General features: G+C 38.3%; 1 protein-coding gene and 1 pseudogene across 1 annotated transcript; both read left to right on the forward strand.

Annotated features, from left to right (window-relative positions):
- Positions 1 to 5,253: 5,253 nt before the first annotated feature.
- Positions 5,254 to 22,825, forward strand: LOC149024912 (transcription factor BIM2-like). Its single transcript, XM_089145104.1, has 12 exons — positions 5,254 to 5,538; positions 5,690 to 6,323; positions 6,435 to 6,512; positions 7,285 to 7,674; positions 12,898 to 12,991; positions 13,178 to 13,302; positions 13,679 to 13,787; positions 19,772 to 19,841; positions 19,947 to 20,042; positions 20,531 to 20,976; positions 21,391 to 21,520; positions 22,280 to 22,825. The coding sequence occupies exons 2-12, from the start codon at positions 6,287 to 6,289 to the stop codon at positions 22,385 to 22,387; spliced, it is 1,683 nt and encodes a 560-aa protein (XP_089001230.1). The 5' UTR covers positions 5,254 to 5,538; positions 5,690 to 6,286; the 3' UTR covers positions 22,388 to 22,825.
- LOC149024913 (RING-H2 finger protein ATL14-like) lies at positions 8,342 to 11,299 on the forward strand (annotated as a pseudogene).
- Positions 22,826 to 23,856: the final 1,031 nt, after the last annotated feature.

The raw sequence follows: 23,856 nt of genomic DNA on the forward strand, positions 1-23,856 counted from the left end.
CACCATTCCGAAGACATACGGTCGAGTCCCCCAGTAACTCAGTTTCCTTGATGAAAATCAGGGACCGGGTTGAACCACCAAATTTAGGAGTGAGTCAGATACCTATTGTATGGGCACAATGAACCTTCAATAAGTGTATTTTGATTTATGCATACAACAACAACAACAACAACAACAACAATAAGCCTTTTCCCAACTAAATGGGGTCGGCTACATGGATTCTTGCCCTCCAATCGGTTCTGTTCAAGGCCATGCTAGATACAAGGCCTAAGCTATACATATCATTTCTCACCACTTCTCCTAAGGTTATCTTAAGTCTACCCCTAGCTCTTCTAGTTCCTTCAATATGGATTATATCACTTCTCCGAACAGGAGCATTTATAGGTCTCCGTTGAACGTGGCCGTGCCACCTCAAACGACTTTCTCTAAGCTTATCACTTATAGGAGCAACTCCCAGGACCAACTCTAATATGATCGTTTCTTATCTTATCCATCCTAGTTTTGCCACTCATCCATCTTAGCATCCTCATTTACTCGCTACACCGAGTTTATCTATATGATTCTTCTTAACACCCAACACTCGCACCGTACATCATAGCTGGTGGGACAACGATCCTATAAAATTTTCCTTTAAGCTTTAATGGAATACGCCGATCACATAAGACCCCGGATGCACCTCTCCACTTCATCCACCCTATTTTAATTCTTTGGGAAACCTCATCTTCTAAATCACCTCTTTTACTTATGATTGAACCTAGGTACCTAAAACAATCACTCGAGGAATCTCTTTATCGTCAAGTATCACCACTTCATCATCGCCGATCATGACTAAAGTTACAAACTAGATATTCGTCTTCGATCTACTAAGTTTAAAGCCTTTTGATTCCAAAGCTACTCTCCATGATTCTAATTTGGTATTAATCCCCACTTGGGTCTCATCAATCAACACAATATCATCCGCAAAAAGCATACACCAGGGGGCCTCATCTTGAATGTCTTTGGTTAATTCATCCATTATCAGTGCAAATAGATATGGGCTTAAAGTTGACCCTTGATGTAGCCCAACTGTTATCGGGAATTCATTACTTTGTCCCCCCACTGTTCTAACACTAGTCACCGAACCATCATACATATCCTTAACTATATCTACATATTTACTTGCAACACTTCTTTTCTCTAGTACTTGCCAAATTAACGCTCTAGGGACTCTATCATAAGCTTTTTCTAGGTCAATAAATACCATATGAAGGTCTTTCCTACATTCTCTATACCTTTCCATAAGTCTCCTAATTAAGTAAATAGCCTCCGTTGTAGATCTTCCCGGCATAAACCCAAATTGGTTCTCCGTAACTATAGTTAAGTGTCTCAACCGGGTTTCAATTATTCTCTCCCATAATTTTGATTTATGCATAATTTATTAATATACATTCAATAACTTTTTCATTTTGAGGGATCGGTTCTTTTGTAAATCGTATTTACATGTTTCTATAGTGGGAGATTGTTCTTTATTTAAAAATGGACATTTAATAAACTTGTTCATGAAATATTTTTTGTTTAAAATCTGAGAAGTTTTGTCTTCGACAAGGATACGAGCTAAGAGAACAAGTTGGAGGTGGTTTACAACTTTGACCATGGAGAACATTTGATCATTATCATTTTCCCCTCAACAGAACATACATTACACATTTTGCAAGGGTTGTTCTTTAAATCAATTTTCCACTAGTTTGTTCTTAAAGAATCATTTTAACAAAAACTTAGCCTCTACTTCTATTATATGAGAACAAAAGAATATTACTATGACAGTTCTCTGAGACTGATACCAAACGGTGTTCATACACGATTTATTCTTTTGTTGGAAGTCCTCTCTTTGGAGACCCAAATGCAGGAAAAGCTATCCATGAAGGAAAACGTTAGGTAGTAGATCCGGTGGAGGATATTAAAGCTCTACTCCATCACCTCCTGATCCGATGCTCCACCTAGGAGGGCCAATTTTTTACAAGTAAGATAATTTTCTAGCTTTAGCTCCTTCAAATTTAAGAAGGGTTCACATCCTCTATAATTCTATATTCTCACCTCCAATAATTTCCTGTAATTCTCATCTAGAATTGCAACACGTGGCATTTAATTTTCTAAGGATCAGAACTAGAACCCAATTATCCTTGAAATGCCATGGCAATCTTAAATAGGAATTATAAGAAATTACAAAGGTTGAAAATTGTAGAGAATAGAATTATGTAATCAAGGTGTCGATTGTTCTACTTGCTTTAAAAAAAAAAAAAAAAGAAAAAAAAAAAAACGATGTCATTTTAGTTTGCAAGGAGATCTAGAACGCAGACGGAGTCAATGCGCCGTTAATGAAACCGTAAATTGACGGCAACGTTCGTTATCTAGTTTCCGTCACCGTTCCGTTTCCTTAATAACTGGGGAAGCCCATTTTCCTAGGTACGGCTAGCGGTTTTAAGTGGTCCCCGACGCACGCGAAGCGGCCGCCAATAAAAGAAAGATGAACGGCAAGGGACGTTCCACGTGACTTACAGCTCCCCATCGCTCACGTGCACCTGCCACGTCGTCAACTAATCTCCCGAAACGTCATTCTGAGGTTGACGTATTGCATCGGCCCATCACATGCCGACCCCTCCCTGAAGCCTCATTTACATTAATTTAGTTTTTTTAAATTATTTTTTAAAAAAATAAAATAATAAATTTTCTCTTTCGCGGGCCCACACACTCACTCCCATGAGTTGGCCACGTGATTTGGGAGGCGACGATGCGGTAGGCACATATATTTTAAATTTTTAATCAGGTGATTCAGTGCGGCGTTACCGGTTGACTGACGCGTGGCCCCCTTCAAGAAGTTTATGCTATTAATTAATTAATATATGCCCTTTTAAACCTTAATTAACTGAACCTATTTATCCAAAACAGAAATTAATTATTTACAGATCCCTAAACGGATACCCCAAAGAAGAGAATGTCCATGTTTAGCGGGAATTGTGTCCCATAAAATAAAACACTAACAGCTCTTACAGGTTTAGAAAAATAATAATAAAAAATCTAAGATGATTAATGATCATTGTTCCAAGAATCAACCATCTACTTGACTTTTCTAATCTTTGTTCATGAACTTGGGTTGAGATGGGCTTTTTTTTTTATGTACCTTGGAGTCTCTAGCTTTTGAATATTCATTTTAAATGTAGGCTAAGGGAGAAACCAAAGGCAACGGATTAGTATATTATGTATACCTATGAATACAAGTCATACGTTTGGGAAAGAAAAACAGAAACAAAAAAGCAGGTGATGAAGAAAGTATGAATGGGGGCTTTGAAATTTAAAGTTTTCCTAATTTACTATTCTTACACAGAAGAAGTATATTTACAGTATAAGTTTTTTAAAATTCATAACGTATATTTTTTTGATTTTTTTTTTTTTTTTTTTACTTAAGGTTCATCCGGGGTGTACTTGTTTTTGGATTTGAGGTTCATTTAGGCCAATACATGCACACCTTGAGAAGAGCTTTATATAATTAATATAGGCAAGACTCGCCCTGACCTCAAATGAATTTAAACTTTAACTTTCTACATAGAAATATTTGTCTTTTATCAACTGAGCCATCCATATAAGTGATATTTGTTAAAGTAGAGTTGATAGAGTGGTAAAATCCATATTTTTCAATGAATTCGACTTTTGTGGATGACAATGTTTCTTTTTGAAGATGTAATCGAGGTGTGCACAAGTTAGTCCAAATGAACCTTAAATTAAAAAAAAATATTTTTTTTTTAATAAGAGTTTTTTACATGAGCCCCCTCCATTTTCATGGCAAACAAATCGCACCCCCTCTAAAATCAAAGACGGTTAATTAATCTTTATATGACCATATTACCCTCAAATAGGATAATGTTTGAATTTTTTTATTTTCAAGAGTTTTTTACATGAGCCCATCCATTTTCATGGGAAACAAAACGCACCCACTCTAAAATAAAAAACCTTACAAATACCCCCTCCACCAGAAGAACATTTGACGAGAAGCAGTGCATACCTCACTTGCATTTTTTTTTCTTCTTCCCTACAACATTTCTTCTCCTCAAGATGAGGTATGCACTGCTTCTCCTCAAATGTTCCTCCGGTGGTAATAATGGGCGTTAATTGGTAGTAGTGATGATAGATTACGAGGCATCGTGAGTAACTGTGATGAGTGAGGTGGTATGACTTTGAAAATAAGAAGTTCAAACGTTACCATATTGAAGGTAATATGATCATATTAAATTTATTTAACAGTCCTAAGTAATAGGGTTAACGGTGGAAGGGATATTTGCAAGATTTTTTTATTTTAGAGGGGGTGTGCATTGTTTCCCATGAAAATGGAGGGGGCTCGTATAAAAAGTTTTTGAAAATAATGTTCAAACGTTACCATATTTGAGGGTAATATGGTCATATTAAGATTATATAACAGTATTAAGTAACAGAGTTAACGGTAGAGGGGATATTTGCAAGGTTTTTATTCTAGAGGATGTGCAGTTTGTTTCTCATAAAAATGGAGGGGCTAATGTAAAAAATTCTTTTAATAATTTTTATTTGAAGTAAAATATTTGATAAAAAATGTGAAACTCTAAGGAACATGAGGAAAATGGAGGTGGGGGAATCCACATAACTGTGCATATGAGGCTTTGTCGTGTGATTACCCAAAAAAAAAAAAAAAAAAAAAAAAAAAGGGGGTGCTTTGTTGTGTGGGGGAATTTTCTTTTCTAAAATACGTCAAAGTCCCGCGTATCCCGCACATGGGAGTCTTGTTGAGTTGTTGTAGTGGAAAGAATCGAACCGCCGATAGAAAGGAAATAGAAATCGTGGGTCCCACGAAACCCAAAAGGACCTAAAGGCAAAAGGCTAAAGCGATGGTGGGCAGCACGTGATCGTTTCTTCATCCGTTACTGCCAACATGCTCTGTGGCTCTGAGCGCCGCCTGTTTTTAACTAAGGGATTTACGCTTCTAATCATCAGTTTTAGTTTAACTATTAACTCCCTCACCGATTTTTGTTTCTTAAATGTCAACGAAAACCGAAGTCAACCCTTAATTTACCCTACTACCGTACACTGTATACCCCAGCAGAAGTTCTTAATTAACCCACTCCCCTAACGTCGTTAGATTACGGCGTTATCAGAACGGGGTCTCAGTTTTCTGCATGTCATAGAAAAGAAACGGAGTTGGGGAGATAATAGAAAACGGAAAAGACACCCGTATAAAGATCTCACCAGAGTGTCCCTCCGACCCACTGCCTTTCTTCCGCCGCACTGCTCGTTTACAGAGCAGTTAGGAGAAGAAAAAGAAAGAGAAGGGAGAGAGAGATTCTTACTGATCAATTCGATAGTCTGCTAAAGTTGTTGTCTCTGCGTCACATTTTATCGTCGAAGTTTTGTTCGTCTTTCTTGATGCACATCAGATCTACTCTGACAGCTTTGTGAAACGTGAGATTGGATTGTTTCTTCGAACATCAGACACATTTGAGCTGATTATGTGCCGATTCGTCTTAATTCAGATCCAAGGTAAAGACGTGTGATATTGTATACTTTGCTTCTGAAATCTGATTTATTTGATCGGAAATTTCGTCATATTAGACTAAAAAAGAATTCCTCTGAATAATTTAATGAATACAATTTGATTGGTTTCTGATTCCTACCGTGATTATGTTGGCAGTTTTCCTGGGAAACTGTGAAGATTGGTACATCTTTTCTTGTGGATGTTCAGAGAAAGCTTCCGGCGCACTGTAGCATTTTTGCTGGGGGAGGTGGAAACTGAGATTTCTGCGCAGGCGAGTGGTGCCGCTTCAATAAGCTTTAATTCTGAGGTGTTGTGAATTCGATAGGAAAATTTTGGTTCTTTCTCTTGAATAGAGAAGGTGAATGTGCTCCAGCTGTTGCTTTCTGGATTCAAATTCTACGTACGAAGTGGAGGAGATCATCTCTTTGGAGGATCAAGTCCTCGAGTCAAGCTCGTTATTTCTAGCTTCGCCTTTATATTCTTTCGCTTGGGTCTGCAGGATCTAGAATTCTGAAAAGCTGAATTTTTTTGACGAGAGTGGAAATAAGAATTTAGCCATTTTTAGAAGTACTGTGAACGATATCGTCTTTTGCATTGAATTAGGGTTCACTTTTGGATATTCGGCAACTTGCACGAGTTGAACAGACAGGGCAGCTGAGAGTCTGAGACGCAGTTCCAAGAGAAAAAAAAGAGAAGACAATTCCTTCGAAAAATTACCGACAAGTGTAGACTGTAGATCTTGAGCAACTGTTAATGGAGCTAACTCAACCTCGCCCCTTTGGATCTGAAGGTATCTTTTATAATCACAACTCCTACTTCCTAGACCTTCTCAAGACGCAGAATTCAGGGAGAATTGAATGAAATTTTGAATGTTGTGGTTGCCTGTTCATGTTTTCCACAGGTAAAAAACAGACACATGATTTCCTTTCACCTTACAGCCATTCTCTCTTCCAGCACCAAGATCCAAAGCCTACTTCCGGTATGTTAATATTGAGTAATTTCGAGAATTGAATTTGTTTTTTGTTGAGATTTGTTTTTTCATCTTTCTTTGGGGATAGCTTTCAATGTAACATAGGGCGGTTACAGTTTTATAGCGAGACCCTATTTTTCTCCCGGAATTTTACCGGGAATCGATGGACCTCCGTTGATTGTGCACGTGAGCCAACGGTTGGTTCAATCTGGGGGACCTACCAAATTGAAAAGGACTGCTTTCCATCAGAAACCAATCTGACAGTATTTTGTAACCTTTTACTTGGATATAGTAGATTCCGATCGAACGTATTCAAATGTCTGTAGTACAGTAGTACTATGGGGAAAGAAGTAAAGCAGATGAGACGAAACACTGACAGAGCCACGCCCGGGGTTCTCAGTTCTCACTGCGTGGATCGATCCACCACGCCCAAACAGAAGTAGGGTTAGTTGTCCAACGGCGCCAATCGCATCTGGTGCGACTCCTCTTGTCGAGGTTCTGATAGCGTCAGAAGCCCAGACTTGAATATCTGCAGTCACGCTTCAATTTCGCACGGCTCGAAACATTGAGGGCCCATAGTTCTGTAACGTTATCCAGTTTCACATGACCGCGTCGAATACAGCGCTCGTAAAAAAAAAAAAGAAAGAGAGACTCCGAAAACTTGAAGTATTATGGGGATTTAACATTGGGTGGAGGGGGAATTTTTTTCCCATATTTTCCTGCGATAAGTTGCAGAATTACGCAGATCGAATGTTGAATTTTCTGAAATGTTAATTTTCAGGGATTTACCTGAAAACGCAAGATTTTCTCCGACCATTGGAAAGAGTAGGAAAGGATGGCGCCAAGAGTGAAGACACGGTGGAGAAAGTTAAGACATCAACACTAGTCGAAAAGCTGTCTCCAACAACAACAGCAGCATATGTGGGGCATTTACTCCCCGGGGGAATTGGCACTTACAGTATAAGCCACATTTCCAATTTTCCTCAAGGGGTTCCAAGGCCTGAGGGGATTGTGTATGGTGGTACAGAAATAATTAGTGAAATTCGCAAAGCAAACTCTGATTGTAGTTCTTACAGTAGCGGAGGCGCATTTACATTGTGGGGTGAGTCTGTGGCGAAGGATAAAGATGCGGCAGTGAAAGATAAAGCTGGAGAAAAACACGTCACCAGAGGTATGTTCTCTCTCTCTGTCTCTCTCTTTCTGTTTCCTTTCATCTCCCTAACCAGTTTCTGTAAGGTATAAACCCAAGTGAGAAAGTAGCTTGATAGGAAGAGGAGGCAGGTCTAGGCAATAGAAAATTCGATGGCAGCTGCATGGAATGACCATGAATCTCGTACATGGAAACATGCAGTCTACTACGCTTAACATATTTAATGTTTTTAACCAAAAAAAAAAAAACATATTTAATGTTTGATCCTTTTGGATTTAGTTCAGGTATGACCTGCGATCCCCATTTGCGACCTTCGCGAACACTTCTTAACATATATATTAGCCAATGATAAGTATACAATGACTCACTCTGATTGATAACTTAGATACATTAACCCTAACCTTCCTGTATAACCCGATGCTATGAATATTTTCAATGATTGTTAGGAGACACAGAGAAGCGAAATGTGATTGAAATCAAAATTAAATTTAATAATATTTGAAGGTAAATAAATACAAAATATATGAAAGTGAACTTTGTAATTTGAGTCATTTGGGCTGAAATATATTCAACGAGCTGTCTGATTTTCTTGGTTACATGAACCGCTGGTTATGACTGTGTTTTTTTTTTCTTTGGAGGGGGGGGGGGGGGAGAAGGTGGGGTTGGAGATTATGAGTTACTTTTTTCTGGTGAGAAGAGTATAAACTTTTTTTTGGGTAGAAGGGTATAAACTTTTAAATATGTAAAATATGGTTTGGAGTTATTCAAGGATTATGTACATATAGAGGTTACATAGATGGTCTTGCTCCATGGTAGATTTGAAGTAGTATCACTGGTGCTTTTTTTTTCTTCTCTTTTTCCCCTTTGGGAAACACAATAATGCAAAATAACCTTAAACAAAATAAGCAAATAATAGATGTGCAGTGTTTCCTTCTACTATAGGTTAACTTATAACTTGAAAATATTTTTTAAGTAAAAGATCGTATGTATTTATAAGTGAAAATAAAATAGGATTACATTTGAATTGTTACGTCTTTGGCTAAACAAACTTCAATTTTCAAGATAGAGCTAACAAAATCTAAACATTGGCTTTCTAGCTTCATCCCTATTCAATTCAAGAATCATCATCTCATTCTATTCTACCACGGAAGAAGACACATTTTGCTTCCTTGTCAAGTTTGCCAAGAAATCAATTGATATATTTGTCTCTCTAAAACAATGTGTTATTTTCCACGTCATAATCTTCAAGTATGGGGTAGAGAATTCCATTTTTTAGTGCATATAATGGAATTTCCTATTGCTGTATTAAAATCACGGTGGCCTCTGAATCACACTCGACCCAAACTTTGTCTAGCCTAAGGTTCGTGGCCCTCTCCAACCTAATCATTACTGCTCAATCGTTGTCTCATAGTTGGCACACACCCCAGATACACACAAAAGTGATTGACGATCTTGGGTGTAGTATCACGAATCAAGCCTCTCACACCTCCCTTCCCTAGCTTCTAAGTAAAGCTACCATCAGTGTTCCCAAAAGAATTTGAGAATTTGTTTCTATTGTCCCTTCTATAATTATCTTCATTGATGTAGTAAGACTTTCAAAAATAATTTGGTGTCCCACACATTTTTGAGTATTTAGAGTTTTTTACTAGTCACCCGCTATAGTGGAGGTGAAACTTGGGGTTCCCCCCAACTATAGTGGCAAATATTACATGTTCCCCATTTTTAATATTACAAGTCATCCATAGTTATTTTTTTGACATAGATTTTGTTAAGTCATAAATCAAATGACCCTAATGCCCTTTTGGGCAGTAAAATGATCTAATTACCCTCACATATCCAATTCCTTAGGTCACTTCACTCATTTTCTTCCTACACCTCGCTAGAAACTGCCCACCTTAGTAGGAAACCACCACACCTCTGCCATAAATCTCTTTCTATGCATACCTATATATCTCATCTTCTTCCTTCATGAAATTAGGATAGCGTTCAAAAACATAACTTTACTCATGCCATAGCCGAAGCATAAGCCATTTGAATTGAAGACAATTCTTACAGAGAAAGAGGAGATGAGTAGAGACAGAGAAAATGGCATTACCTTGCAGCTCAGCTGTGAAAATCCAATATTTTTAGGTCGTAACACATCATGGCCACATTAGGCCACAAAAAAGCTAAACCCTAAGCTGCTGCTTTCATTTTTTCTCCAACCCATTGTTAAGGCCTTCATTATTTCCCTCTTTTTCATCTTCCTAGAAATCCTTGCCATCAGTTTTCTTCACGTTCGTTTTATAGGTGGGGAACCTACAATGCTACAATGTAGTCATCGTCGACAAAGTCTCTCTTTCGATTTTCGCTTATGAAAATGATGAAGTGGGTCTTGGGTTATCAGAAGAAGGGCTAGGTAAACTTTCTTATTTCAAGTACAGTGTTGCGTTGGAACGTGGGTTAAATAAAGATTGTGTTGTTTGCTTGGAAGGGCTCAGGGAAGGAGAGAGATGCAAGGTTCTTTCAAAATGAAAACATGTATTTCATGCGAATTGTGTTGATTTGTGGTTGATAAGGACGTTTCTTGTCTGCTTTGTCGTGCATTTGTTGAACTAGGGTTACAATTTGGTTCGAAGGATTATAGGAAACTAAGGGAAAGGGATTTGAGTTTGTAAAACAAAAGGGTTCATACCCTAATTCATTTATGCATGTTTTGTTGTTAGGGTTTGATGGAGTCGGTTTCATTTTTCACCGAGCAAACGCGAAGAAACTGTGATCTTAAGAGAATAGAAATGGTCAATAGATTCGAACAGCAATTATTTCTTTTATGATTCTTCATGGAGAAATTGAGTTTGCTAATGAAACAACCTTTGCGAGAAGTTGAGAACTCCATTTACTACAATTCAAAATATAGTCACTCGTTTAGCCAAGGATTGAAGAAATACATGATTTTCTTCAATTTAGACAGATGCTCCAGTTCCAATTACTTTGCTAAATTTGAATGCCAATATGAAGCACCAGACTCTAGAATTATAGTGTGAGAGAGATGTCCGGCAAGCAAGGGGTAGGTGTTTTCCGGTAGACAATGTGTAGGTAGAAGATGGGTAATCCATTCACCCACTCAAGGGTTGGCTATGAGAGGTATTAAATAAGGATAATTAGGTCATTTTACTGCCCAAAAGGCATTAGGGTCATTTGATTTTTGACTTAATAGGATTTAAGTGAAAAAACTCGTTGTGATTAACTTGTAATATATGCCACTATAGTGGAGAATTCCAAGTTTCACCCCACTATTGTAGATGACATGTAAAAAACTCTTGTATTTAATATTTATCTCCCATCGAGAAATGCTACAGTAAAAGGTCAAGATAATATATTAATAATTTAATTATTTTTTTTTTAACTAAAAGGAATTCCCAATGTTCCAAAGTTGCATAGTCTTATAATGTTACATCCATGAAATTTCTCAAACCTATTTAACTCATATTTTAAAGAAGCAACCTTTACAAACTAGTTGTTAAATAGATAAAGAGGGTGGGAATCTACAAAATACTAAGTCATGGAAGAAGACTCATTAAATAGCAAGTCGGTCTGCATGGTTGTTGTCCTCCCTGTAGCAAAATTTGAGGTGGGAAGTGGGTTTAAATGTATTAGCGATATTTGATATGAGAAATGATTTTTTTCTAGCAAGGGGGGGGGGGGGGGGGGGCATAGCCGATCTGGAGCTTGTGTTGTCTGGCACTTATTATTACTCCCCATATCCTTGGGCTTTCCTGGACCATACAAGATGTGGACCCACACCCTCCTTTGACAAAGGTGTCCTAGTTTTCCTAGATTCACATGATTTGCTTTCTTAGTTTCTATTTCTTATCTTTGATGTGCTCTTTCTTATCTTTTACGTACTTTTAACCATAGTGGTTGCACCATCATAGCAAACATATCAATCACTAGAATGATATTTTAGACAACACCACAACTTGGGATCCTGGAGGCCATTTTACAGCCGCAAGAACCATACTTGGCAGCTGTATCTCAACAGTCACGCTGGAATTGGAGGCAATTATAGATGCTGTTTGGCTAGCTTTATAAATCAAGTTGAACATAGTTCAAATAGTTTCAGATTCCAAACCTGCTATATTAGCCTTTAACTGGCAGCCTAGTTCTCTAGATTGGGTCTTGAGTAGGGATGTATATGAAGAGATCTTGAAACTCTCAAAACTGTTGCGATGATTTTTCTTTCAGGTTTTTATACAGGTCTAGTAATATATTTGCAAATTTTCTTACTAAGGAGTTTTTAAATTTCCCTTCATCTGACCTGTAGCATCATCCTCCACTTTTCATTGTAAATTCAGGTTTTAAATTTATTTATTTTAATAACTATGATAGTTTTTTTTTGGATAATCACCACAAGTATGAAAATACAGATCAAGAAATAGGAATACAGATTCATTTTTGGCATCTTACTTTGTAAGAAGATTTGGCCAGTGCACAATTTAGCATTCGGCGAAATTGCTAGAATCATGTGCACGACGAGAAACGAGATTTCGGTCAAGTAGACCGAAATTTCAATTCACTGGACGAAACTAATTCGTTTAACCGTCATGCGCAGGACTCCAGTAAAGTCCAGCAATCCTTGGTGGTATTAAAACTAGCATGTTGATTGATACGCGTACATGGAGACGTGGAGATGCCATTAATATTAGTGGCACCTTCTTCATTTTCTTATGAAATTCTTCACGAATCTCCGCGTTCATTTGTTGTCCCCCACTGTTGGTGGGCCAAACATTGTCTAGCGTTAGACACCATCAACGACACTTCCATTGATCCAACATATGACGTACCTCCCTTAATTTAAGAAGCCTTTAAAACCTTTGTTAGTGGGCCCAGCTTCCCCATGGTCCCCAATCCCCATGGCAGGCGGGAGCCGGTTTTTGATTTTCAAACTTTAAACAGAAGGGTTGGGTTCCAACTTCCTATTATGTACCATTTGCCACCGAATCCCCTGAAAAAGTCTGTAACGCCATTGGTAGTTGGTAGGCCTGTAGGCCATGCCAAGACCGTTCAACAGATCATGGGAGAACCGGAACTCAAACGAAACCATAAACCAGAATTGATTCGGGGGTGGAGTTTATGGGACCTCGCTTAACCGCGTATGTTAGACTTAACCACTACCGTCGGACCGAACTTAATTTAGGAACGCAGAACGCCTGACCTAGAGTGGTTGTGACTTGTGTGCTTTCTGTTCGTACTTTTGTCTTGCAGAGCCTTCGGAGAAGTTGGGACCTTTGTCGTCGGAACGGGTTGCACAGCTACCTTTATTAAATCGCAACAGCTTCAGCTCTCAGTCATCCTCCAAGTTGGTGGCATTCTTTCTTTTTTCTTACAGCTTCTTCTCAACCCAAGTTTTTCCATTCACACTTATGAATAAGTTTAGATGAATTCTTCTTGTTCTGGAGTTTATGCCGTTATTCGCTGCTGTCTTCTATTTTTTGTTTTTTGTTTTTTTTGCTGACTGGGTCGGGCGCTGACAACTTTCTCTCAGGCCAACGGGGCATAAGAATCAGAGCTTTATGGAGATGATGAAATCTGCTAGTAGGGGTCCTCAGGAAGAGGAAGACGACGACGATGAGGAGTTCGTATCAAAGAATGACGGTCCACCCCATGAAGGTAACATGCATGCGTGCTGGATTCCTTAATTTCTATAGTGGGGATTGCATAACGTGCGCCTGCAAAGCGAGAGTATTGCCACACCTTGTTGGCATATCCTCTCCCAGATAGTTTCGAGCTAGATGCTTCAAATTTCATACCAACCTGCTCCGGAGCGCTTTTGGTTTTTCTTTTTCTCTTTTTTTTTTTTTGGGGGGGGGGGCGGGGGGTTGCAGACTTGCAGGGTAGGAAAGAGGATTTTCTCCCTACATTTCCCTCCCCCCCTCAATTGGATCACGGACAAATAAAGCTGTGATTTTTATCCCCAAGAAGAGTAGATTTTGAAACGGTATATGCTACCAAAGTGCTTCTCCTTAAAGGAAAGTTACTGTCGCAGGGGATTTAACTGGAAAAGAAGGCGGCAAGTTCGCCGCCCTGAAGCCTGTCACGCCACGATCGAAGCATTCAGCTACAGAGCAGCGTAGGAGGAGCAAGATTAACGATAGGCAAGTAGAACGGGTCCTCTGTTTTCATTTGTCCGGTGTATTAATATCTTGATTCAATCACCTGCTGACCTAAATAATGCACGGAATTAGATGGTTTCTCTCTTTCTGGAGTTCAGGTTGTTATTTTTGACAGATATTCGTTGCCATAGTTTATTCATTTCTCGCACTCATTTCACTAAGAACTTTTAAGTTTTGAATGTTTAATAAATTGTCATGACTATTTTCGAATTGTTCTATATGTTCTCAGTTTTTGTTATTTATAATATGAGCCTGCTTGGAAAAACTGACATCTCTTTCCTTTATGGAATGTGATGCAAGTGTACATTTATGCTAGCATGGTAGTTGCAGGACGTCTCTTTTTCATCTAAAAGTCTAGAACATTAAACATTCTTGTCTTGAGGTAATATTTCACTAAATGATGCTAGTATTTATTTTCATTTGAGAATTGAGATGACTCCATTTTAAACGATGCATTTTAAAGCTCTTCAAATTAGAGATGCCTCCCATAATGAAGCCTCTGAGTCTAATAGAACCATCCATGGGGATTGGGGAATATTTACTTCATCTATTTCTCCTTTAAACTACATCAAACTGCACCTAGTGTAATTACTGTAACGATTCATATCACTTGCTTGCCACCAAATTGTCCTGCATCATTATGGTCTACCTCATGATTCATCTGGAACCTCTTTTCTTTTTTTTTTATCTGACATCTGGTACCTCTGGTTACTTTTCAACTATCTTTTCGTTGTATTATCACAATGCCAGACATGATAAGTTAGTGAGGAGGGCGACAAAACAGGCCCAACCAAGGGAAAGGATTTGGTATTTTTTGGCCCCAAATATCCCCCAGTGGAGCCCTGACTGAAAACTGTCACCAATTGGGATTTGATTCTACAAGATCTATAGTCTTTATTAGGATGATATGTAACAATGGAAGTACTTGATTAGATTGGGATACTGGATCAATTGAAGCGGGCACGAGCTTATTAAATCATATTCTTTCATTTTTTCATTTCCTGCATGCAAACTTCTCAGTGCATGCAAACCTTTAACACCACTATGATCACCTGAGACTGCTGTGAGGAACCAAATAAAATCTAGAATGAAATTGAAATGAAGGATAATCTAAAATAAATTATCCAACAAGACAGTAGAATCTGCATGTCATGGATATTTAAAAAAATTAAGGTGTCTAAAGTACAAGGCGCCTTAAGAAGGATGATAATAGCGAAGGTGCTAGGCCTATATTAGATCCGAATAGTATGAAAGAGACTAGGAACCTGTGATTTGCCTTGTCTATCAAGGCTGTTTAATAAGATTATGACCACAAGTTAAATGCTAGGTGAGTGGAGAAGAAGCAGTGGTTTCAATTTACTAAAATATAGGTGATATTCAGAGTTGCAGTAACTCTGAAGGCACTAAACTAATGAAAATAATATATTTTGGGAGGATTATGGAAACTCACTTGAGGAAAGAAGCCATTGTGATGGAGACTAGATGTGGCTTTGTGCTAGGAAAATCCATGAGAAAGCTCTTTACCTATTTAGGAGACTAATGTAAAGATTTAGAGATGGTAAGAAGGATCTTTCTATGGTCTTTAGTGATTTAAAAAAAGAATACTTACAATAGAGTTCCTAGGGTGTTAATCTTGAAAATACTGCAGAAGTATTTTAAGTACATAAGTGGACATAAGTAGTAATGTGTATGATAGTACACTAACAAGTGTAAGAACTAGGATGGGGGTTGGGACAAGGTAGTGACTTCCCAATTACAATTGGGTTACATCAGTGCTTAGCTTGTAGTCCTTGTTTGTTGCGCTTGCCATATGTTTTAACTAGAGTGGTTGAAGGTGAGGTTCTTCAGTTTAGCTGATGATATTATTTTGGTGGATGAGATTGAAGTAGGGATTATTGCCAAGTTAGGTTAGAAATCATATATTGTGTAACTTTGCTTACACTGAACAGATGATGAGGTTGTGAAAATAATGAGAGGGAGCTTCTTCAAAGTGGTTATTTTATGTTTCTTGGCTGAATCATAATAAAGAAGGTGATATAGAGGATGCTGTTTCATGAAAGATTAAAAGGATGCTTGAAGTGGGGAGGTGTGCCTGTAATGTTGTGCTATCAGTGTACTCATTCAGATTTTACTAGAAATTTTTTATTAGACAAGGGATTATGTGGAGTTATGAAGCATCATCTAGATAAACTGAATGAGGTTATTCAAATTATGAGTGGCAAAGTTAGGAAGGGTAAAGCAAGGAATGGTCATATGTTAGAAGTGGTTTGGAAGTAACTCTCATACGTGATAAACTGTGAGAAAATTGTGTGAGGTGACATGACCATGTCCGATGGAGGCCTTTGTACTCTAGTGTGAAGTAGGTATGATGTAAACCAGGGTCTGGGTTAGATCTTCCAGGACCCTATTTAATAAGAACCAGCAAATAATGGGCTGTCCAAGGATTAGGTATACAATTTGGGTTGACAATGAGATGTTTTTGAGATCCTAGGAGCCTATGGTATCCTATGGGAGAGTTTTGGAATGCTATGGGATGGCAGAAAATTATTGGTTAACCCATAGGGATACTTGATTAATTTAGGGTTTGTATGAAGAGGGATGGGGTGCTCTAGGGTTGATCAAACAAAGGGAGGGAACATCCTAGGGTGCTATGGAATGATCTAGATAAGAAATTTATTCTTTACTTGGGTGTGGGGGTTTAACAAATTAAGTGGGAAGGAAGAACTTGAGGATTTTAATAAAGGATCCAAATTCAGATGGAATGGGGATGGGAAAAGGGTAAGGGAGGCCCATGGTTAGGTGTGGGGTGAGTTCTTGGAACTTCAAGCATATTAGTATTTCTTCCCTCTTCTTTCTTTTCTTTTCTGTTCCTAGGGTGCTATGGAATGATCTAGATAAGAAATTTATTCTTTACTTGGGTGTGGGGGTTTAACAAATTAAGTGGTTAGGAAGAACTTGAGGATTTTATTAAGGATCCAAATTCAGATGTAATGGGGATGGGAAAAGGTTAAGGGAGGCCCATGGTTAGGTGTGGGGTGAGTTCTTTCTTTCTTTCTTTTTATTTTATTATTTTTTTTTAGGGTAATTCTGCGGCAAGATTTCTGGGCAGGAAAAAAAAAAAGAAACAAAAATTTGGGGAGGGGAGCGGCTGCTGCAAGAAAAGGGGTAAAGGGGGTTGATTTAGAGACGGGGGGGGGGGGATGGTGGGGAGGGAGACAAGAATTGCAGAAAATTCTGCAACTGTCGAGAAAGCCTGCATGGGGTTTTCTTGGGTTCCCATGCTGCTGCAGGTTCAAGAAAAGGGAAAGAAAGTGGGACAGAGGAAGGAGAGGGGATGGGGAAGGGTTGCACAGGGTGGGGAGGGATCTTACTGCTGTGGCAAGAGAGGCATAGGGAAGTTTTCTGCGATAAAGGGGGAGGTGCTGGGTAGGGTTGTACTTGGGAGATGGTGGCTGCTGCTGTAATGGAGGTTTGCTTGCTGTTAGTTGAAGAAAGGCTGATACTGAAATTTCTGAAACTCAAGAGAACTCTCAGCCTAGGCCGCAGGGTTTCTTCCCATGGCCCAAGCCTCTGATTTTACTCAATAGTTCCAGACTTTAAATTACAAAGAAAGAGTAGCCTATTTATAGCCTACTAAAACACTCCGACCTAAGTAGGTTTCCTTTATAGATTAGGATTCCCTTACAAATAAACTCAACCACAAATAAAAGAAACCATCTTGGAAAATAACACCTAATTATCAAAAAGGAGTCTTAATTTAATAGATTCCAATTGGAGTCTCTAATTTTGACTACATATTTTAAACCCCCAAAACTCAATAGCTAACCCTAGAGGGCTTCAATGCAAAAACTAAATATAGATCCATGACCCTTGGATCACAGGGATTCCAACCAGACCCCTATTGAGCCCTAACAGGGCTTGCAAATGACTAGCATACTCTTGGATATTTGGGCAGTTTAAGATGGGCCTTTTGGGTCTGGTTTTTGGGCCCAACTTTTTTTTTTTTGGGGGGGGGGGGTGGTTAACCCTGGTTACATCAAGTTATTTGGTTCAGGTTGAAGGAAGTAGAAGAGTCAGCGGCAGACCAGAACTGACCTTGGTAGAAGTGAAGAAATACATGCATAGCCTAGGCCGTGTATCAAGTGTGGTGACCTTGAAATGAGCTGATTGAGAGTTAGGATCTTTGTATAAGTACCGATTTAGTTGAGATATGACCAAGTTGTTCTCAATGTATAGCCAAAATGTATTACGAGGGAAAAACCAAAAGAGATTGTCATCGAAATAGAGTGATTTGAAGCTTTTCTGTGTATCCTATTCTCTCATTTTGTAAATAATGTTCTCCTTTGCATTCATCTAAGTGCTTGGCATCATATGAGTTGTAGAGGAGCTCATTGATGATGGTTTTGATGTCTGAAAAGCTTCTGTTGCAGTGTTGGGACACAATTAAGTGGGTAAAGGAGAAGCAGTTGGGACTTGGGAATTTCACTTTGCCGATGCATTAAGAAACAGAACTTAAGAATAGTTGTTTTCTGGATCAAAGTTATGTGTTCCATATTTCCTGACATTAACACTGCTTGTTTCCTTGGTACTGCTTGTTGGGTATTGATCCACCATCAGAAAGAGAGAGGGTTTGTCTCTATAGGAAGATGGTAGGGGCTGGCCTGAGGCCTGGCTGTATTCATCTAGTTCGCCTCTCTCAACCTGCCAGTCCGAGCTGAGCGAAGCTTTCCATAGCTTCAGCAATATGTTCAACAGGATTTGCAGGGGAGACGGCAGGAGAGGGAGAGATGAAGAGATGGGATAAAAGCAGTGTGTTCTCGGTAATCAAATCCATCCTGGCATTGCGGCTTCTTGAGAAATAATTGGAGACGAGGGGAGAGGGAAAGAGGGAACCATTGCAATGGTGATGGGGTGGCCAGGTGATGCAATGATAGTGGGAATAAATGGCAGAGATTGCCTCCCATATCATTCAAAGTTCAATAAAATGCTGGTATGAAAGTTTCTGCTACACCCAACTAGCATTACGTATTTCCCTCATTATTATTATTAGTCTGAGGAAAATTTTCTGTCTCCCCTGTACTCACTCTCTATTTACTCTTACTTTCCTCTTGAAAGTTTCACCTCTGATTCCCCCAAAAATGTAAACTCTTAGCTCTCCTTCACCCCAGATATTTTAAAGTTGTCAAGCTACCTTTTGTTTTTACCTTCTTAATCAGTTATGGTTTTTTTTATTTATTTTTTAAGCTGTTTTTCATTACCTTTTTCTTCCTTTTCTCCTTCTTTGTAGAAATCCATACTTGGGGACCCCCTTTTTTTTTTTTTTTTTTTTTTTTGTTTGTTTGTTTGTTTGTTGTTGTTGTTGTTGTTGTTGTAGAAGCATGTACATATTTTTTAATGTTATGTATTTTTTTCTTATCAGAATCCATTAAACATGATTAGATGTACTTTTTTAATTCTTCCTCTTTTATAACAATCCATCAAAGAAAATATGAAAATATAAATAAAAATAAAAAATACACACCTAATCGCGTATAATGTATTCTTATAAAAAATTAAAATAAAAAAATAAAAAAAAGTGAAAACATGAAAATTTTGATGACAGAAAGAAAGAAATTACTTTAATCTATAAAGGAACAAAAATAGAGGGTTTTTGCCATTTTAAAATATCAAGGGAGAAGGAGAAGTAAGAGTTCACTTTTTTGGGGGATTCAGTGGTGAAACATTTGAGAGGGGAGTAAGAGTAGATAGAGAGTAAGTATAGGAGGTGCTAGAAATTTTCCCTTATTATTATCATCATCATCATTGTTTGCAGTTTCAGAATCCAGTGGAAATTAATTGATTTGAATTATTTTGTTGATCAAATATTATCTTGCTTAATACTTCTCCAATTTTTTCCTTCCTTTTTTCCTTATTCTACTCCTATTCTCATGAGTCAACTTGCTGATATTTCTGCAACCGTTTTGCAGATTTCAAATATTGAGAGGACTCATACCCCACAGTGATCAAAAGAGAGATAAGGCATCTTTCCTGCTAGAGGTATATTCATCCAAAAGAAATTCATTTTATTATTTTTCATTATTGTTAGGGGATGTTGGTACTATTCCAGTTCAGGTTGGTTGAAGCATGTGCGGTCTTTTGCAGGTCATTGATTACGTTCGATTCTTACAGCAGAAAGTAACCAAATACGAACAAGTATATCCAGGATGGAATCCAGAGCCTGCTAAGCTGATGCCATGGGTAACTTGTTACTGCTTTGTGCATCGTCCTCTTGTTTATGTGGCATTTCCATTGTGCACCTTTCTTTCACCTGCTAGAATGTTATTTATATTTGGTATTGTATGTGGTTGTCAATAGTCTTTCATGTGTTTATCCGTGCCTCTTTGGACAATCTGTCTACTTGCTCATGCAGATTACTTGTTCATGGTCCTCATTTATCTCTGTTTTCGAATTGATCACTGTTTAGCACGCTCCCCTCGTGTGTCTAATTTACTTTTGGCCTTCTTCTGAGCAGAAGGGATGGTAGTTGTTTCTCTTTGCCTAAGTTCACCATAAAATGGTGTTGTTATGTCACAAAAGTAGGTCTCTTTAGCATATTCGTGTTAGCTTTCAAGTAATCAAATTGGGAAATGAAGCTGAGCATGTGATGTCCTATTGTTCTGATACATGTTCTTTACAGACATACTTCCAAATATATTTGATTGATGATGGATTCTTTCCTTGAACAGAGAAGCAACCACAATACGGGAGAAAGTATAATTGACCATTCACGAGATATGAAGAATGATCCTGGTCCTGGGTTGATGTTTGCTGGAAAATTTGATGAGAATAATGTTGCCATAACTCCCACCATGCTTCCAAATGTACAGAGTGTTGTTGAATCTGATCTGAGCACAGGTGTTGCCTACAGACCAATGGATCATCATGCTGGCCTGGCAGAAAAGTCAGTACTGCCACCTATCCCTTTGCAATCAAACATATTCACTTCTATGGGACAAAGTGGTGGGCTTGTGCAATCGCCATTAAGACCCATGTCAGATGCAGAAGACATAGCTCAGCCTCAGTTGCAGGTGTGGCAAAACAAGCCATGTACAACAGGTGATACACCAAATGAGCCAGAGGATCTGATTATTGAAGGGGGAACAATTAACATCTCAAGTGTTTACTCTCAAGAGTAAGCTAAACTCTCAATTTTGCTTCTTCTGTGCATCTTTTTTGGGTTTTTGGTGGAGTCAGTGACACTCGCAGTCCTATTATTTAGTGCATGTTTTGATGGGAGGAAATTTGTTTATCTTACTGTTTTTCCTAAGAAAGCTGGTAGCAGCTGGCTGCAATCTACTTTACACCTTTCCCCTTTCAAAAGTGTTTAATAACTATTGATCAAAATGATTTCTAGATTTATAGCCCTTTGCCAAAATTCCACTTAGCATGTGAGCCACTGATGAATATGCGGTAGTCTTCATCAATAGGATCCCTTCTTCATGTTCTTTCTTTCTTTCTTCTTTTTCTTCTTCCCCCCCCCCCCCTCCCTCCCTCTCTCCCTCTCTTAATTGCTTGTTGCTGACCAAATGGGTTGTTGTGGGTGCAGATTGTTGAATTCTTTAACACAAGCGCTGCAGCACTCAGGTGTGGATCTGGGACAAGCTAGTATATCGGTGCAGATCGACCTTGGGAAGCGAGCAGTTAATAGATTAGCTACTATGACATCCAGTGCTAAGGTATGTACAGTTGGATACTTTGATGGCAAATTCCAGGTTACTCCTTTTATTTCTAAGGCTTTCGAGCCAATGTTTCTATTTTTCCTAGAAGGTACGAGCTTATTTGGTATGATGACCACACCCATCTCACAGTTAAACTTTGTGTTCAACTCTCCTTCATCCCTACTTATCCAAACAAAGACTAGGTGCCTACTGTTTTAATTTAGTTTAGTAGAAGGAAAGATGTTTGATCAGGGGCATTATCCCAAGAGAAGGGGCAAATGTATTTTTCAGCTGCATAAATATGATTTAAGTCCTATCCATAAGAACGGTCATGTGTAGCTGACAATGTGCTATAAATCTTTGTATGGTCAAATAGATGGAATTCTCAAATCATGTATTTCCCTTTTTTCCCTGATAAGAGGTGAAAACCTCAATGTTAATAGGCCAAAAACTCGATATTACTACTTAACACCCTGATGGGTATCAATAAGGAAATACCGTTTGTACTTGTTAATCGGATGGCTTTATTTTGATAGCAGTTAATTGGGGGATTTTGTTCTTTTTGGAGATTGCATGATAACATAGAACTACGATTGAATTTTGTGCGTGAAGACTATTTTTTGCCTATGCTTTTTCCTTTCTGATCTAGGAGCAATGCACTGTCCTGTTTGGCGGGTAACTCGCATTGCATTACTTTTGAATGCACTTCCATGGGATTTGGAGGTTGTCATGCAGGAGTTTGGTGGGATCTGACTGATTTTTTAATTTTTGTCTCAGGATCATGAAGACAGTAATAGCAATCGGGCAATGCCACATTTTAGGGTAGCAAGCAGTGGCGAAGACTCGGATCGTGCTCAGAAGAGGTTGAAGACAGAAAGAAGCTAGAGTAGGGTCTCATACTTAAAATGGCTCATTTTTCTCCTTAATATGTTTCCCTCTTTTTTTCCCAGTTGCAAGTTTCATTTCTTGTTGTCCACCAGACTAGGTGGAGGCCAATTGTACATGTTATATGTTTATTTGGTTTGTTGGGACATATTTTCCTTCCAAACCATTATATAGATTCATTATATTTGTAATTTTCTTCAGCTGGAGAGGCTTCCGCAAGAGTTTGAGAAGTTGCTTATCCTCTCATAGTTCCCATTCAGATGTGAGTTTTAGTGTAATGTCAGAATTTGTTCTATAATCAAACCAATTGTTTACCTCTATTTCCTCCTGTTATCCACACAATTTTTGCGGTCCTCTATAATTTCCGCCTCAGATGGTCTTCTAATAGTTAGAATGTAAGGCATGAGGATTTTGAAGGTCAAGATAGTGTCGTTTCTATTTCCTCAGTTTCATCCCCAGGTTGGGAGAATTCATTCCTTCATTCAGGGGATGCTTATTATAATAAGTCAATTGATCCTTAGTGATAATATAATTGTCTTTTGCGTGAGTGAGCCAAGCTATTTGTGCTTCTTTCTTGGAAACCAGTCTGTAAAAGTTACCCAATTCAGGTGGGATTTTCTTCATCCTTCACGGCATGGAGCAGAAACGAATTATTCATTCTATAGGAGCAAACAGAATTACAAAATCTGTTTGCTTCCATACATTCCATGGGGGAAGGATTTGTATATAGTCTCCTGGAGGAAGACTTCTAGGCCTAGTAACCTCGTTGTTGATTAATCAGAAAGAAAACAAGAATAGTTACAAATCATAAGGAGGGAGTCCCAGTTGGACACATTTTAGTTTCAATTTGATTAATCAGAAAGAGAATAAGAATAGTTACAAATCATAAGGAAGGGAAAGTGAAGCATGGTGGGAAGTAGGATTTTTAAGGGAAGAAAAGGAAACTGCAGAAATGGCTCACGAATCATGTAAGTAAAAAAATGTTTTTGGTCGTGCACTTGGGTTGTGTTTGTATATGTGTTTAGATACAGAAAATGATTGGCACGACGATTACCAAAAATAAAATGATTGGCATATCATCCATGGAGGCAAAAGCTGCCATTTCATACTCAGCTGTTTCTACGTCATGATTAAGTGGCTTTTCAATAATACACCTTAGGGTTTCTCAAACGAATATGAAAAACTATAGTATATTACTTGATGCTTTCTATCACCACAATTATTGAAACCCAAAAAAATTCATGCAACAATTATACTTTACATTCCTCAAATTCTCTTCCACCTTAAATAATATGGGTTGCTTTACTGTTAAATTTCCATTTGCACCAGTCGACAGAAGAACATTTAAGAAGCATCGAATTGATTTGTATTTTTTAAGTTCATTTGTGAGAGAGAAAAAAGCTAGGATGGTCTCCCAGTTTTCAATTATTATCGGCTGCATTAACAGCAAAGCAAAGTTGGTACTTGAA

The sequence above is a fragment of the Hakea prostrata genome, chromosome 2 (genome assembly GCF_041222555.1).
Source record: "Hakea prostrata isolate BN-2017 chromosome 2, UWA_Hpros_2, whole genome shotgun sequence".
In the NCBI taxonomy this organism is placed as follows: domain Eukaryota; kingdom Viridiplantae; phylum Streptophyta; class Magnoliopsida; order Proteales; family Proteaceae; genus Hakea; species Hakea prostrata.